At 42.3% G+C, this 17,771-nt stretch overlaps 1 protein-coding gene across 12 annotated transcripts in view; it reads right to left on the reverse strand.

Annotated features, from left to right (window-relative positions):
* The window catches only part of MEGF11 (multiple EGF like domains 11), a 283,040-nt gene that overhangs the window by 49,467 nt on the left and 215,802 nt on the right, over window positions 1-17,771 (reverse strand). For all 12 annotated transcript variants that reach the window (XM_075431918.1, XM_075431915.1, XM_075431925.1 and 9 more), the window contains 3 exons: window positions 12,322-12,442; window positions 10,621-10,784; window positions 10,119-10,221 (listed from right to left, as the gene is read on the reverse strand). In XM_075431918.1, coding sequence (XP_075288033.1) covers window positions 10,119-10,221; window positions 10,621-10,784; window positions 12,322-12,442 — 388 coding nt within the window. The remainder of the gene's footprint in view (window positions 1-10,118; window positions 10,222-10,620; window positions 10,785-12,321; window positions 12,443-17,771) is intronic.

The following is a 17,771-nucleotide window of genomic DNA, read 5'->3' on the forward strand; positions in this document are numbered from 1 at the left end:
CTCAAGGGCCCTTCCAGGATAGTTTGCTACCAAGTGGCAAAACAGCTATTGCCTGGGACGTCGAGAGTAGACTTCCCGAGGGTGAAGCCGTCGGGTTGTGCAGGGATCTTCCAGCGCCGAGCTGAAGATGGTATCTTGATAAAGGAAAGCAGCAGGGATAGAGGAAGAGGAGGAATTGTGTCTGGCAAGAGCAATGGCTGATGGAAACTCGTCAAGCCACGTGTGTTGTATGATAATAACATATATCACATACTGCAGTCCAGTTCTGCTGCATAGTAGCTAGAAAAGTGTGTGTCTGGTGACTCGATATGATATAAGCCTGCGTCTGGCTTACATGGAGCAGTGTAAATTTTTACCAGATTAAGCTGGCTCTTTGTACCAAAATTTACAAATCAGGCTGTGACGGATTCAGCCAACATCCACACAACCATCATGAAAAGGAGCAAGAAAAAGAAAGCGGAAAAAACCCCCAACAAGCCACACAACTGGGATGTAAGGCATTTATGGAAGAGCTACTTCATATACTGCTTCCATTACTAATCTTCAATGGCTTCAACGAAAGTTTGTCACAGTAATGCAGATTTAGTACTGCCTGTAACCGTATCACACCGAAGGACTTCGGAGGGTGAAATTCCTGAAAGCCAGACAGAAGTAGAATTCCCTTTTTTCCCTCTCCAGCTTACTAGTGCAATTGCACTCGTGCTTGGGGATTACGTCTCTAGCTCTTAACAAAGCCTGCCATTGTTTTTCTGCCCTGTCTCTAGACAGTTGGAAACTAATACTGCAAACATAAGAGAAGAGCAAAAATGGACGGAATAAATGAGAACCAGCGGCCTATCTTTGACCGCTGCTATCCCCCTGACAGTAGCCTCTGCAGCATGCTGCCCAGCATCTAATTATTCTTTAGGGATGTAAGAATCTGATAAATTACAGGATGTAGCTCCCTTCCCCCATGTACTTTAATTTTATATGTACCAGTGTACAACTGTAATTATTTCTCTGAATAAGATCTTCAGCTCTTTTTTTTTTCAATAGTAACAATCTAAAGACAGATGCAACATCAATTAGCAATGACAGGACTGATTTCAGCAGGCATTTGAATCCAACACAAACATTGTGCTCTCCTCCACCTGCCTTTCAGCATGACACGAAGTCATAACAATCTCTTATTTCTGGCATTTGAATAGCTTTGGAAAGAACTGCTTTTGCTGCATAAATAGGCACTGGGTTTGTGCAGGCAATACAGTGGAGGCCTGAAGTTTGGTGAGTCACACTCGGCTTTGATCTGGAGTGCCTGGCAGATTTTGTCTCTGGCACTGCTAATTCTTACTGGTGTTTTGTCTACCTGTTGACACAGTTCATAGTGGCAGCACCACAGCAGTAGCAATACCGCTTCAGTAGCAGAAACTAGCCTAATGATTATAGCAGCAAGGCTATTTTACATAAGCTATCACAGCAAGTGGGCCAGCAAACACTTGATCGTACTAAGAGGTATGGGGATGTATCACTGAATGTGATCTCTAGAACAGACGGCTCCTTCACGTGACACCATCCCTCTGGTCTCCATTACGCAGGGCGATCCCACCTGCAGCGATCCCTCCGGCAGCTGTAGCACAGCTCCCACCAAGCCCCCAGCCCCGGAGGGGTCCCTAGGCATGTGGCTGTCAGGCCAGGGCCAGAGCCGGGGTCCACTGAGGTCACCTGCAAGTCTTGCCTTGGCCTCCTAATTCGTACACTTATTTCTAATAATGATTTCTAAAATACGTTCATGTTTTCTTTAACCTTATTCTCTCCTTTTTCCCCGGTACTCTTATTGCTGTTGCACTTATGTTTTTCCGATAAATTCTATTTAAATCAGCTTTATATTTGAGATTAGATCAGCGTGCTTTCCTAAGTAGTGAATATTTTGCTGCTTCAGTCTATAAAACGTAAAAGAAAATTCGATACGAGCATAAGAGAGGACTGTCTGATTAGCTCTGGATCAACTGTTCGGAAGGTATTATAACAGCATCCAAACAAGAGTTCATAAAGAATATTTGATGCTTTTCTATCACTTTTTGCATCTTCGTATTTATTCCTACCTGAGGGAAACCCTGAAGTATTTGACTCAGATCCAGTCGGAAACACCACAGTACAATTCATGACAGCTCAGCACTTAAGGATGCTGAAGAATGAGAAAATCTGCTTGGGGAAGGCAGCAGATAGAAGAAAACATAAAGGGATCTCTCATAAAATCAAATGGAATCATTAAGAATTGATGGCTGCTCATCCAGTCTCCAAATAAGCTATTTTTGTTTTTCTATAGTGGAACTATTCAACAGAGATAACAGCAGCCACATTCACAATCTCTATGAACTTTTGTGGTGTTCTCCAAATGCTTTTCTAGCCAACTGTGAATTTTTTTTCAAACTGATGCGGTGGAGCCCCTACTTACCCTGCTAAGCATTGCTCACCGGTGGGCTTCATGAGGGCGACTCCTGTGTGTAACAGCCCATCAGTCCAAATGAAAGCTCCATGATCTGGTTCTAAATAATGAAGAATAAGCCCTTCCCTGCAGCCACTGAAAAATTCCAAGTCGTCATTGCATGGGCGATTTATGCACCCATTAATGTAAGTGTTTTTCTGAAGGTAATATAGTTACAGCCTAATGCACCTCTATGGAGCACTAATCGTACCCCTATTTTTAATTACCTAGAGAAAACTGCAGATATGAATCATCCAACCCAGGGAATTTATGCAATAAAAGCTTTTGAGGCAAGAGACCTACTTCACAAGAAATTGAGGAAGTCAAAATGTTTGCTAAAATTCAGGATCATCTGGTTCCCTTTGCTACAGGATATTCTCCAGCGTGCACTGTTACAGGCAGAAAAGTTGCCGCTAGCAGAAAGGGCAGATCTTGAAGACAACTCTATGAAAAGGGGTCAAGCCCTTCTTCACCTTTAGGACACTTCCTTCCTACTACTGCTCAAACTCTGGACATGGTTTCAGGCCAGGAAGGAAGAGGAACCTGGGAAAGATCCAAGCAGACCTTCAGCAGGTAAACGGGAGGGAAGAACTCATAGGTGGGAAAAAATGCATTGCTTTCCTGACGTTTAAATGTTCAAGCTCCCAAGCTAAGCCACGAGCTAAGAGCGCAGCTCAGCAAGCGCAGTTGTACAACAGAACGTGTGCAGCCTTCCGTGTGTAATGACGTTGACTGAAACTCAACCTGTTCTCCGTCGTGTAGAATGGGAAGGAAGGTGTTTGCAACATTTGTCACTGCAAACGCTCTCACCAGTAACAGATATATACAATATTTCAGCTTGCTAGTTATTTATTGAATGATCTTTCTTTTTATTTCTTTCACACGCAGCATGCCAGCAACCAGTATTTAGTCTGCTGAAATGTTCACAGATAATTTTTCACCACTTCTCGCCCACATTTATTTATAGGTGAACGTATTGTACACACAGCCAAGCTTCCATATAGAGTACCTCCATATTAAAATAGAAAATAGTTGAATATCTCTAGCATCAAGTTTCATGTTTTTAGAACCCATTAAATTAGCATAATCCAGGATGCCATCCAAGCTATATCTCTTCACATAAATTTAAAAGCTGTCCTTTAATAAGTGAAAATAAACCCCAAAATAAATACAAAGATAAATGAACTTGTATCTCTTCTGTGTTTGTAAGACTAATACTGCAATCATTTGCATGCATGCTTAAGTTTAGCAGTAGCCTTACTGCAGATTCTAATTATAGTCTAAGGGTCTGATCCAACTCCCACTGAATGAGTGGCAAAAATCCAACTGATTTCATGAAAGGTGAAATATATACTAAATCTGGTGCAGGACAAACACAACTAAACCTCACTGAGATGAGAATCTGGAGCCCCCTAGATATCTGCCAAGGAATGCACAGACATAATTAATGTCAGGACATCAATGAAGTCTTTGATATAACTTCATAATTCATATTTTTTAAAATTAGCCCTATATCAGCAGGAACCATACTTAAAGGTTCCTGTCAAAGAGAGAATTTTTAAGCACAGCCTGACATTAAAATCTTATCAACTCACTTGAAATTAAGTCAATGAAAAATTAAAGCTAATTTCTAATAAGCTTATGTTACATTCATAGACTAAAGGGCACTTGTCGAATCCAGAGAGTAAGTATACTTTTTCATATGGAAAAGATTTTCACAGTTGAAAGGCAGAGGCCAGAAGAGAGGCTAAAATGTACCATTTTAGACTGACTCTAAAAATGTCTAGTTTTTCTGTCGGTTTAAAGCTAATGTAAGGATACAGAATAATAAAAAAAAATAAATTATTAATTTAAAAATCTGCAATAAGACTGCCAAAAGTGATAAGTGCAAAATATGGTTTAGACAATGAGATCAGACATCTAGAAAACGCATCTTTAATGGGAACTTACTATTGCTCCATTCCGATATTCTAGGCTTTGTATTAGAAAGCATGAGAGTATGAAACAGTCTGACTTCATAAAAAAGCCAGCCCACACCATTATGAATTCTAAACTACTGCAGATCTTTTCAGCTAAATAACTCTGGGTGCATAAAACAAGTCCTAGATTTTTTCTGGTTTTAAAGATGCATGGAAAAGTCAGCTACCAATTAGATCAATATATTCTTGGAGTCGATCTGTTAATGACAACAGACTTATTCTGGCTCCAGCCTAGTACAGCTGAGGACAGGATCTGGTCCTAAGATTATAAACTGGATACTGCTGCGATGGAAGAAAAGTCGTATTAATACACACAAAATGCATTTTATAGGAAGCTACATGGAAAGATGTTTGTTTTTTTTCTTGAAAGATACACCACACTTCTGCAACGAACTCAGGAAGCGTGAAGTTAGAAATACCTTCGAGTGCACCGTCAAAGTGGTCACTGTTTCTTTAAAATTCGAAAAGGCCTTCCCTTGAGTAACAGGCTTATCAGTTTTACTGAATTAATGTGTCCACAGGAGGGAAGAAGCATGCTTCTGTGTTTGAGTGACAGTGCAGATGTCACTAGCAGCCTGCAAATTCTCACAAACGCGAAGTCTCCTTCCTCAAAGCTCACCTTATCTGTGACCAGCCGACGCTCCCGACCCCATTAACTCGCTTCTACAAGCACACGTGGAAATCCCGACAACTGGAGACTACCACAACCCCTGTACAATATTTCTGGACATGATAAGAGACAATTAGGGTTTATGTTGCTGGTAATGTATGAAAGTTATTGAGGTTGTAAAGGAGAGCAAAATATATATTTTGATTTCCCATATGTAACGGCAAAGAGGGAGGTTGCACTTATGAGACATGAATGAAGCCTGAAGGTGAAAAGTACCAATGCAATAAGAAAATGTTTCTTCCTTACCAGCAAATATCATTTTCATACCTGTATTTGCTATCCTGATTAATTAAGGAAAAATCTATGAGGGGTTCTTTTATAATTAACTATGGGATGCACACTTCTATATTTCCCATCTTACATATAAAGTATCTATTTTCCCCGCGCATTTTGGGGATGTTAAAATCTTCTGAATAAACTTCCGCGTTGGATATTCAGAAAAGCTACTGAGTGAACTAGTTCAGTGCACAGCTGAGATAGCATCGCCACTGCGGCGTTCTATAAAAACCAGACTGCGATACAGAAAAAAAAGACAGAACCAAGATTCAGATAAGACATCATTTCAGATTAAAGGAATTCAGATAAACAGGATTTTAACTGACCGTAACATTTACAGGAATGGAATATATTCCCCTGCAGATCGCTTTCTATCTAATCCCACTGTAATATCTGAAAGGTTAACGAAATACACTCTGCCACAATTAACTTGAAGCACATTGACTCGTTACAGGGTGGAAATGAGCTTGCTGTGACTATCAACCAGGCCTGTGGCTTTCCTTTCTGTAATCTTCTTGTGAGCGGGATGTCTGACTGTGAAAACGGACAGGCTTGGGTCGGAGAGACAGGATGAGCAATGGCTGCGTCTGGCTTCCCAGAGAGTCCTGCTAACCCGGCTCAGGTCAAGCACAAAGGCAGCACCTCCAGAAATTAGCGGACAGGCCAGCAGCTACGACCAATTTAATTACTGAGCGTTGCACTGAGTGAACTACCCGAAGGCTATGTGGTAATAACGAGTCGGTATCTGTGAGGGAGCCATTTCTGGTGCGAAATGTGCTGCCAGCAGCCACCTTGAGGAGCAAGGACCAAGCCGATGGGGTTTGCAGTTCAGCTTGCAAAGCCCACATGGCCTAGCTGGAGCTGTAACTTCCAGAGCCACGCAGCATTACACCTAACAGAGGAACATTGTCTCCCTGTGTTCTCCCAGGCTTCCGACCCACCCTGCAATGCTACCAGAGCAGCTGGTCCATTTCTGTCCTGTTTCAGGTTATTTATTAAAGAAGAGGAGCCTAACTGAAATTTATGAGCTTATCACTGTCGCTGAGCATCCAGGAGAGGAGGTTGCATCTGGGGGAGAAGAGACTGATGCCTGCTTCTCCAGGACCTGTTCTCTTGCAAAGGACTTCCAGGAAACGCTCCACCACGCAGCTGTTCTGCGCTTCCATTCTCTCTGCAGATTCAGTGTGTGCAAGACCCCTAATCAACCAAATGCAACTGGCACCAAAGCACTCCATTTTCGAGCATTTTCACTTTAACATGAATGTACACAGAAGAACACCTCTTCCACAAACGACTGGTGTGCTGGGAGCTTTAAGGTGTCTGTGTGCACACATACACACAGACAGAAAGCTGCAAGCAGAGAAGCGATAGCTATCTAAAACGCGTGGCAGATCCGGAGTAAGAGACACCTTTATTAATCTTTAGAGAACAACCAGTCAAGACTTCATCCTGCTGGAGGCTGCACTTTTCCTTTTTAACCTAGCAATAGATATGGATATGTCTTCTTTTGGTTTCAAGGGTGCTATTTATATGTGTGAGGTTATGCAGATGCAGTACCAGTGCAAGCTGGAGAACTTTGGTCAGCGCAAGTCTGAGCCCTTCTTATTATTGCTTCCAACATTTCTTTCATGTGGAGGAAAATTCAGCTCTGCATTGCACCAGCAGGTCACAAATCCCATTTCAGCCCACATTCGAACAAGTTTCACTCTGCTTGTATCACGAGAGCTTTTTGCCAGTGTGGTTTTGGTCTTTTATGTACAAATGTTCTGCTTGCCACGCTATCTACAAAGCCATTTGTGATACAACGTGCCTGTGTACCTGGTTGGGTAATTTTCAGCAATAACAACAGGGCACAATCATCTTTAGATCTGATCTAACTTCTGCCTTTGGCTGCATAGATGCAATTCCCCACTGGACTTAATGGAAACTGTATGTGCATGTCTCTAAGCAGCTTGTTGCCAGTGTGCTTATTTATGCATACAGCTGGTCTGCACAGCTTTGTGATCTCCTGGTTGGTAGGTGGGAATCTCTTCATCATCTTCCCCTCTGCCAGGTACACTCAGCTCCTGAAAATTCCCTTCCTGGTAATTCCCTTCCAGCTGGTACACACGGAAGGGCATTGTCTTGAATAATTGTCTTCGTGGGTGGCAGTCATAACATAATAACAGCACGATAGACTTCTGTTAACATACATTCTATGCTTCTCTTCACACATCTTCTTTCTCCTTTTCCCAGTCTTCCTCCATGTTCCTACCATCTATCAGTCTCTGAAGGTTTATTTCAGTAACATCCTGAAAAGCACTTTAAAGAAAATGGGTTCAACCTTCCCCTTGATCTTTACATAGAACACTGGCATCAAGAGGGGGTCCCACGTGTGGGATGAACATACAGAATATGCTGTTTCAGATGAAGGTTTGTGGCTATTAGGATCAGAAAACCACATGAATTCTCCATCTGGTGTGAACAGGCAGGAAAACCTTCAGACGTTCTATGCTCTCTTCTGATCTTTTTCAGGCCATGCCTAATTAGTATCAAATTCAGAAAGCAAAAATTTAAGCCTGAATTATTTATCACATCGTATTTATAAAATGCACTGCAATACACATCATGGTCCAGCTCACAACAACTACAGATAAGATTAATCTTTTACCGATGCCATACTCCTTAATATGAAAATATAATTATCTAGCTGAAGAGTTTCTTCAATTACATACTTTCAAATTAATATGAGCAGAATTTATCCTTGTGTCTGGTTCTAAGCCAAGTGGAAAAAACATTGGAAGTAGAATTGACAAAGCACATATTGGCTCTGTCTGCCTGTCAACATCTCCAGTGCACACCTTACATGGCCCTCTCAACATCTCAACTCCAACCTGGTCTCATATACTAATGTAATATTTTCCTCTCGGAAATGTGATTCTGAAGAAGAGAGTTCCAGAACTGCAGGGGCACATTGAAGGATAAAGTGCTTGGTTTGCAGTAAGTCCCCTGCAAGTTAATATACACTCATCTTGCCCAATACCAAAAATAAAAAAAGAAGGATATCACACCAATTATTATTACCTTTTCCTGGAGTAATTTGGGTCTGCATTTGATGTGCATTTACAGAAGTGCATCTAAGTAATTATAAAGTATTTATTGCGTATGCCTTTGAGAAAAAGCCATGCCTTTAGCCTGCATTGTCTGCAAAGTACATTTTCTGCAGTTTCCTCCAGAATGTTACATCCTGAAAGATGTGTAATAAACTTTCAGAATAAGCACGTATAAATATATCTCTTTAATTTACTGTACTTTTAAAAACCACTTTCTCCCTTGAAGACAATTACAATGACTACAGGAAAGCCTACCAACTGTTTCTCTGATGATCATCAATAATGCACAGTAGAGTTTTAAAGCCTGATAGATGGATATATCGATGGTAAAGAGGCTCAAAGCAAGCTGAATGCAGTCCAGTGAGTGAGGAATGCAAGCCGGAGGAGGGGATATTAGTGAGCTTACGAAATGGATTTTCTTGGGGGAAAAAAGCCCTTTTCAGGGATGAATGCCCAGTATCTTTGGAAAGTAGCTTTGTTGTAAGCAGTGTGTAGAATTTCCTATTTTTGCATTTTATTCAGTTCTTCAAAGATTTTTTTCCATTGTGCGTTCTAGGTATAATTTCATTGCTTTTGCTTTACGCTTCTAGGAGCTGAGCTGCTGTGGGGACGTTCTCTCCATCAGAAGTAGAAGGTGTGCAGTTCTTTAACACCTAAATGAAGGGGTAAGGTGACAATATCCCCAATGTTGGCTGCCTGATCAGCCTGCCTTGCTCCATACATATTCTTCTAATTTGTACTTGTTTGAAAAACAACTAAATTTTCCAAATGAATTGCTGTTAATATAAATGGGTTTTGGTTGTCTGTGCCACTGGTGGTTCTGCAGTTCTGGGCAAGAATATAAGTTTATTTCCCTCCAGGGCCTCTACAGAAAGCTGGGGGAGATTAACCAGTATTTTAGGCAGCTAAGTGTGAAATACTGGTTGGGTCAATAACTTGTCCCCACTGCTGTTATGTTAGCTGTCAAAAGCTGGCAAAGAGACGTATCAGTATGGAGTCAAGTGCAGGTCTGACTGTACTGAGATCTCCAGCCTGGACTCTCTGGCTTCACTGAATATCCCTCTCTGCCTCTGTGTCATCACAAGAACTCTTTGTCAAACCAGCATTAATCTGCTCGTAGTAACGACCCTTCTGTGTGACAAAATGAGAAAAGCATAAAGACAACGTTTTGTGACAAAACTGGGTTTTGTATGATGAAGCAGCTGTAACGACTCTGAGCATTCAAAAAACACCTATCTCCATCCCCAGGTATGATGATCCCAGGATTCGCTGCACCACAACTCCACCCCCGTGGAAAGGGCCATTCAAGGAGAAAAACTCTGCAGGATTTCCAGATGATCTGCATCCCTCCTGGGATTCTTTTGACAGAAGGCTAACATCTGGCTCCAAGTTTGGAGCCATCTTCAATTAATCTGAATACAAATTTAATGAATGCCAATTATTGTTACCAACATGAGTGATTTACATATGGGTAAGTTCAGCTGATCTTGTCTCAATCTATTATTGAAAAGTTTGCAGTCACAAGTCCAGTGCTATAACTGATGCAACAGCAAAGCAAAAAAACCCACCAAAACCCCTAAAAAAAACCCCAAAACAACAAACCCCCCAAGGTTTACAATGGTAATTACTAATTTTACCTGTCCAGCCTGCAAGACAGCAGCAGTAACCGGTGACAGGATCGCACCCATCTGCGTGGCTACAGTCACAGCGTTCACTGCAATTAAGACCGTATGTTCCATCCTTCCAAAAATATAAACAAAAAAGTCTCTCAGTAATCAGGTTTTTGTTCTAAAAAGTGCAAAATCATCTATCATGTCCCTCTTAATGCCGAGTCACATTTTTAAAATTAGCATACAGAGGAGATAGAAACAACTCAGTGCCTAACATTTCTATATAGAACCAAACGAGGAATCACTTTAAAAAATGATGTTCAAGAAAATGCAGCTAACACAGCAATAGCTCTGATAAAAAATAATGCAAAGTATAACACATCTACTTGGCTTCTAGAACGCCAGTCTGTTATTTACACATTATTTCCTTCAGATATCCATGGACAAAATGAGATACTGACCTACTGTACGTTTAGAAGAGTGGACTATGGTTTTAAAGGGAATGCAAGATCACCCCAGTTGTACTTACTGGACACGGCTGGTCACAGTAGTCCCCTTGCCATCCAGGAGAACAGAGACAAAAACCATCAGCTGGCCTGCAGGCTGCACCGTTAGTGCAGTAACAGGTCTGGTTACAGTTCAGACCCCAGCTTCCACTTGAACATGGAATAGAGCAATCCACGCCCTGCCACCCTACAGAAACATGTGAGAGATGCAGCATTTGGGATGTTTTCATGAAAAAAGCAAGGTAGAGACAGCACGAAAGACAGGTTGCAAACCGAAGCTCTTTGATACTAGGATCAGTTTCCTCCTGTTCTTAGGGTAAGCTAAGACTATCTTAGGGTCAAAGACTTAATTATGACCTCCCAACTTCATCTAGCAGCATCTATACATACAGAGCGGTGAAACAGGTATCACTGTGTTGGCTGTTTACCAGATTAAGGTGTCTGATGCCTCTCTGGGAACTGCTTGGGCAGCAAGAGAGCATGCAGTACTGTCTGGCAGGCTGGAGCCTCCTGATCAGTGAGGACACGAGAAGCTTGCTATTCGATGCTGCCTGTTACTTACCTCGTATTTTTTTTTGAGAATGCTCTTTAATATAAAGGAGCTATTACCCCTAAAAAAAGACCAAGGCCATCATTTCTAACCATTAAGGCTCAAATCTTAACTACCAGCAGCACAATGGCTTTCATTACGCTGAAGCTGTAAGAAATGGAGTTGAGCAGTAACTCATGGTTTATACACCCTCATTAAATGGCTTCTAGAGTGATCCATTAATTCATGTTTGAAATGCCAGATTTTATCGTTATTTGCGTCACTTCTGTTTTAGGGCTTATGTATGGCATAGAGGCATAGCTCATGTTGGTGTTCTGAGGGAAGGCGCATGGGTTATGCTCACTACCAAGCACATAAGGGAATTACGGACATATGTGTGGGAAGCAAAGAGGTTAGTCTTGCAGAGAGACTCAGGAGCCAGCAAGATTTCTTGTTTCCTCAGATAAAAGACAGCCACATCCTGCAATCCCATGCTGGCTCAGGAGACAGAAGGTCCCTGCACACGGCTGGGGTGCCACAGTGTCAGGGTAACAGGGAGGACAGGGAGCCGAGGATGGCAACACGGACAGACAGCCAGGGGCACCCCACAGTCCCCAAGCATAGGGTTGGCACCGGCATGGGCTAGGAGCCCAGCTCACCAGGAAAGCCTACGGGAATGGAGGAGTCCAAGGCCGAGACAGGCAGGAAGCCTGCAGGCCGGCCTCAGGTCTGGTGAGGATAACCACGGCCAGGCACAGCCCAGTGCAGTGGGCTAAAGAAAAGGCTGGCAAGGAGGCTGCCTCTGCTCCCTTGCCCCGTCGTGTCCCTCCAGACATGGAGGGGGGAACAGGGGCTTCTGAGTTCTGGAGAAATGGGGCAGAAAAGTGGTAGAGAAGAAACCCCAACAGTCTGGGAACTGCTTTGCATTTCCTCTGGAGAGGAGCTGTGGCTCTGCCAGCACACTAAGTTCTGTGACCTGCTCTTACAGCAGAGAAGTAAAGCCTGGCCCCTGTTCAGGGCAGAGACAAAACCTACAGTCAAGGCCCTGTTTTGTTTTGATACTCGGGCAGACTGTTGAATTACCAACAGGCACAAGAAAATAGTGGAGTTACTGACTGCACAGCTGTGCCACTTTAAAAAGGGAAAAGCATTGATGCCAAACTGCAGACGATTGTTATATCTGAATTTTGTTTACCTTCTTTGCAATAGCACAGACCATCCACGGGGGAACATGCACCATCATTTTTGCAATTGCAAATTGATGAGCAATTGGTTCCGTAGGTTCCTGCCACGCAGGTAATGGTGCAGTCATCTCCCTGCAAACCAAAAAATGTCAGAGTCAGCTGAAGAAATCCGAATTGCAGGAAATTCCAATCTCTGCACAGGGAGGCTTTCTCTTTCGAAACAGTGAGCAGAGTGTTATGGGCTGATTGCTGAATCTTCAGCACTTGAGCAGTCACCGCTGCTTCCCATGATTATGGTGCAATTAGTGCTTTGATTGACTTGGAGGAAAGGGACAAGTTTGTGGCGTTCATTCAGCAGGAGGTGGGGAAGTTACAAAAACAAACCTCCTAGAACAGATGTTAGATCATTAAGCAAAACATCACTTACGAAACACTAATCACAAAATATACAGTCTGAAACCATGCAAAGATTGCTCTGCGTTTCTTGGAAAATACATTCTAAGAATAAGGTTGTTAAAAAGCTAAAGGATCTCATAGGTGCTCATCTTCCACAGACTGGCAGAGAGGAAAACTACATGGCAGGTGCATTAGACCTTTTTGATGTGTAGCTGGTACCTGCACTTGTTTTCAATTAATTTGCATGAGATTGTGACTTGAGGAAGAACGCTGAACAAGGAGAGACGCATGTGTCGGAGAGGGGAGGCAGGCAGAGCAGAACACAGAAACAGACCGTATCTGTCCTGTTTCTGCTTTAGGTGAGGGGAAAGTGAGGGAAAGGAGAGTAAATACTTCTATGTTACAGAAATATAGAATATTTCAACAGTAAATTACAGTATGTTTTATGCACTGATTAGCTTGTGTGGATGAAAGGAGAGACACAGTTCTTACTAGTAATGTTCATCTGATACAACAAGGGAATTAAAATGTGAGCACAATTCCTTTAAACCTACTTACTGGGTCCCATAGTCGGGTCTACAAACGTTAGCATACACAAGGTGTTTTTGCTCCTTTTTCTTCTATGTGTACTCCTGACTTTCACATCACAAGTTAGCTCCTAAATTTACTTCTTCAGTGAGTCAAACTTTAATAATTTAGTTCTATGTCAGAGATAGCTATCCTACTCCAAAGTTGAATAGTAACTACATTGCACAGTGTAACCTATACCATAGCTCAGGGGAAAAGATACTGGTCAAAATTTATTTTTGCAGGGGAGAGGCTTCAGTGGTTGACAGGAGGATCCATTTATCAGCAGATAAATGCAAAAAATGTCAGCTTCCCTGTGCCATGGCAAGTACCTCCAGGAGCCTGTATATCACAGCATCAGACACAGAGACAGTAAAAGGAAATATGAACAGATTTCTGAGCACCATAAACCCCCATCTGCTTGCTGTAGCAGTTCTGCCTAGCACCAGTATGACTCATCCTGTTTTATACCAAAAACTTTGGTTTAGGAGGAAGTAAAAGAAATGGTTAAAATACGTACCGCTCAGAAGTAAATCCTACAAGTCTCTGATTTTTGAGTGAAAGCAGTTTTTGTAAAAGATGGTATCTTTGACCTTGGTGGAGTAAAACAAGTTCCCCTGAAAAGGCCTGGCAGTAAAAGGTGCTGTCTTGACAGCCAGAAAATCCAAAGCGCGCTGCCCCTCATTACCCTGCCAGCATGGCTCCAGAATGAGCTACAGGACCCCAGAGCCGAGTGGGATGGCAGAGGGGCATTCAGTCTCCACGCCTAATCAATCCTCTGCCTTTCTCCTGTGTGTGACAATTAGACAGCCAATTAGTGCCACTTAGAAAGCTGTATCTTGTGTGAACGAAACTCCCGACTCATTTCATGTACAACACAGAACTGCTGGTACCTAATAATTTCTATGACAACTGACCTTATCTGGATTTGAACTAGTGATCTAGAAGCGAAAGAAAATTCCTTTGAAAAGGAAAGTAGAACAGAGTGATGCGGAGCTAAAATACCCCCTTGGGAACCAGATGAACTAAAATAGCATCTGGGCCAGAGGTGGAAGCAGAAGGTGGATTTGCAGTTACTCGGCTGGCTCTCTGTGACCGCAGCTCAGCTCGTGTGACGCCGTAAGTTCTCCCTGGCCATGCGCACAACAGGCTGGTGCCAATTCACTGGTTTTCCGTAGACTTACTCTGCGTGGAGGGCAGTCAGACACAGAGACTTTGGGTACCCCAAAGAAGAGGTACAGTATGCAAGCTAAACACCAGCTGTTTAATCTTTATTCTACGTGTCTTTGAGTTTTGGCATTTGCGTTGAGATACTGTACGTTATGGACTAACAGAGGTTGGTCATTCTGGCTGTCCACCTTCTACGCAGTTACTTTGCAAACAAACCTTAACTGAAGAAATAACTGGCTTAACGAGATTTCTGTCCCCGGGTTTGACAAGCGAGACCTTCAGAGCTCTCTGAGTGACAACTGCCAAATGCACTTAACTTCTTAATTACATAAGAGGAAAATCCACTTGAACTATAGCACTGGTGCTAAGATTTTATTAATTATAAATGCACACCCTGTTATTAACATTTTGAACTTGATTTGGGAGATTGACCTATGAAATTAAATGCATTCAGGTACTGTTAAAGATATGTAAATTCCACCTCCCTCTCACCACCTGCCCAAGTGAATAATGCTGCAGTATACGTCTATCCAGTTGTTAATGAGTTATGTATTCTGCTAAACTGATTTCAAATGTTGTGTACTGAATCTTCACTCTTGCAATATGGTACTTTATATTTCTATCCTATTTAGTAAAATTAATCAACAGCTGTGCTCCTTATGTTGATTATTCTTTTTTTCTATTAAGATCAGGAGGTTAATGAGAGCAGTGAAAAGTCTGGATGTGGTATACATGATAGGAAGGAGTAGCTAATTCAATCAAACACGTACCCCTAAAAATGTTAAAGCTATATTAAGAAATCTAGCTATAAATAACTTGGTATTTCACATGTCTATTTTCCAGGTCAGAACGATACTTATAGACAATTACACACTTTCAAAAATGCTTCATATTCTTCATCATTTTCCCTTAGAAGGTCCAGTTTATCAAAATATACCTCTGAAATCTATCCAATGTATTATTTCCTAATTTCAGGGGCCAAATCTGACTCTACCATAACCAACGGAAAGCCCCTCCTTACTGGAGGTGGGACCAGGGTCAGCTCCAGGAAGCGCCTGGCTCCGTGTGGGACACAGCCTGATCCTGCCCTCTGCTTTGCACCACACCATCCCGGGCCCCAGTCTGCAAGACGGCTGCTCAGCACCACCAAAGACAGGGTCTCCTGCAGACAGCTGCTCAGAACCTGACATGAGCGAGCCTTTTTTTGTTTGAAACTGAAATCTGATGGGAGTACCCCAACATAGCGAAGATGCACTTCTGTGATCCCTGGCATGCTAAAAAGTCAGCTTTAATTCAAAATGAATGTGACAATATAGTGTAACTAACACCACCTGTATCACCTTCCATACCCTGAAGTACTTCAGAAATACTAATTGTTGCTGAAACCAAATGACGGACTTTTCTAGCACCAGGAGAGGTTTGGGCACGCAGTGTTTGTTATTGTCGATTCTCCCCTATGTATTGAGGGTGAGGTCCAAGGAACCAAACTCCATTAATAACTCAGGCTGCCAGCTCACATCCATCAGCATCAAATATTAATAGACTCACGAGGGCCAGAGCATACATCTTTCCAGATGGCAGTCAATAATATGTCTTGTTTCTGTTCAGGGAGAGGGGAAGATTTTCTTCCACAGAAGTTATTATAGTACAATATTAGCAGAACTTAAAGACACACTGCTGCCTCAGGTGTTAGCTGTGTTAACAAGCTCTGGACACTTCAGAAAGTCTTTTCCCTGGATTAATGTTGCCCTAACAGATTAGATTTCTTGTTTCTGTTAAAAACACATTCCTGCTGAAAACAATGACCAGCGCCCTTTAAAATTCTTTTCCGGTGTTCGATAGAGATTTGCATTTATTCCTGTACTTTTTGGATCAGGTCTTTAAATCCCTGAAATGCATTTTCAAAGGAAAAAGAGGGTATCCCAGACCATAAGGGGAGTTAGTAACTCAGAAATGGTCAATGACACCCAGCAAAGTCTGCACCCATACCTGATCTGTCTGAAAGTTTGGCTATTTAAGGACGTGAAATTAAGAATTTCAGAAGTAGCTACCATCTACAGCAATAAATTTGCCTTGGAAGCCTAAAGCCTGGTTCCACTGAAGTCAGTGACAAAACAGAAAATCAATTTTTCAAGGCCTCTGCAGTGCAGAAGACTAACAGGGCTGCTATTGAACTTGGCCTCAAGTTTGCATGATAAAAACCTATGTGACAGGTTTGTTGGAGTGCTCTTACGGTTTAATCTGTCAAAGTGCTGAAAAACCTCAACTCCTGTGCAGATTATTAGGGGGGACTGACAACACTGAAAGGCAACAGGTTTGAACCTTTGGTAATCTGCAATGTGACTCCAACTAATCTGAGATTTTCCCCACCGTATCTGATTTGCTCCCTCTTCCCCTCCTCGTCTTTGCTGTGCCAGATGAGTTAGAGGTGCAGCACCTGTCACCAGCTCCAGGGAAGCTCCGTGCTTGGTTCGCAGAGCCCACAGTGCAGGCATTAACTAGAAAAAAGGGCACGGTGCAGTGCCATATGCATGTAACAATAAACAGATCAGAAAGACAAAGTGCAGGTGCTGTTTGTACCTGATGTCTGTGTGTCCAGATAAGCTGATGGGTATGGATTTAGCACATAAAAGTATATATTTGTATGTACACACATTACATGGCCCGTCAGCTTGCTGGTACACAGTCTCTGTGCGCCGATGCAGATCACAGATACCGTTCTGTATATTTACTTATTTAATTGTGACATTTACAATTAACCCAAAGTGGTTCTCCACAAACATTCCCTCAAGGTAAACATATGGTATCCAGCAACACAAACTGTCAGAACAAACTAATTTCCCTAATGGTGTTCCAGCTGAAATTAATGTGCTCTTCATAAGCGTATTAGCAGCTGTAGGAAACTTTGTACTTTTACTGGTCTTCCCCACCCTAGACTCAAACAATTTATTCATGACCTTGCTATACAGCATCTTTAGTTTTCCAGACATAATGATGTCCTCTGGCAGAATTCCTTTCCCCTCTGGGTGTTACTAATTACTCCCTGCAGATGCTATTATTGGTGCTAATGATAAAATGCAGAAAAAAGGTTGGGGAAGGATCTTGTGCCCTGTACGAGCCAAGCGTTCAGTTTGCAGGTAGTCACTGTTACTAAGAACTGACAAATGTTCCTGTACCCACTTTGTAAGGTGATATGGCGTAGCTGTGCTAGAGTCTGATACACATCCAAAGCGGCACAATGAAACCACTGTTGACCTTATCCAGTCTGCTTTTCCCTTTGCCCTTTTCATGGGAGAAAATGGAGTAAGGTGGAAAAGATGAGAAAGAG

This window comes from Opisthocomus hoazin, chromosome 10 (assembly GCF_030867145.1).
Source record: "Opisthocomus hoazin isolate bOpiHoa1 chromosome 10, bOpiHoa1.hap1, whole genome shotgun sequence".
Lineage (NCBI taxonomy): Eukaryota > Metazoa > Chordata > Aves > Opisthocomiformes > Opisthocomidae > Opisthocomus > Opisthocomus hoazin.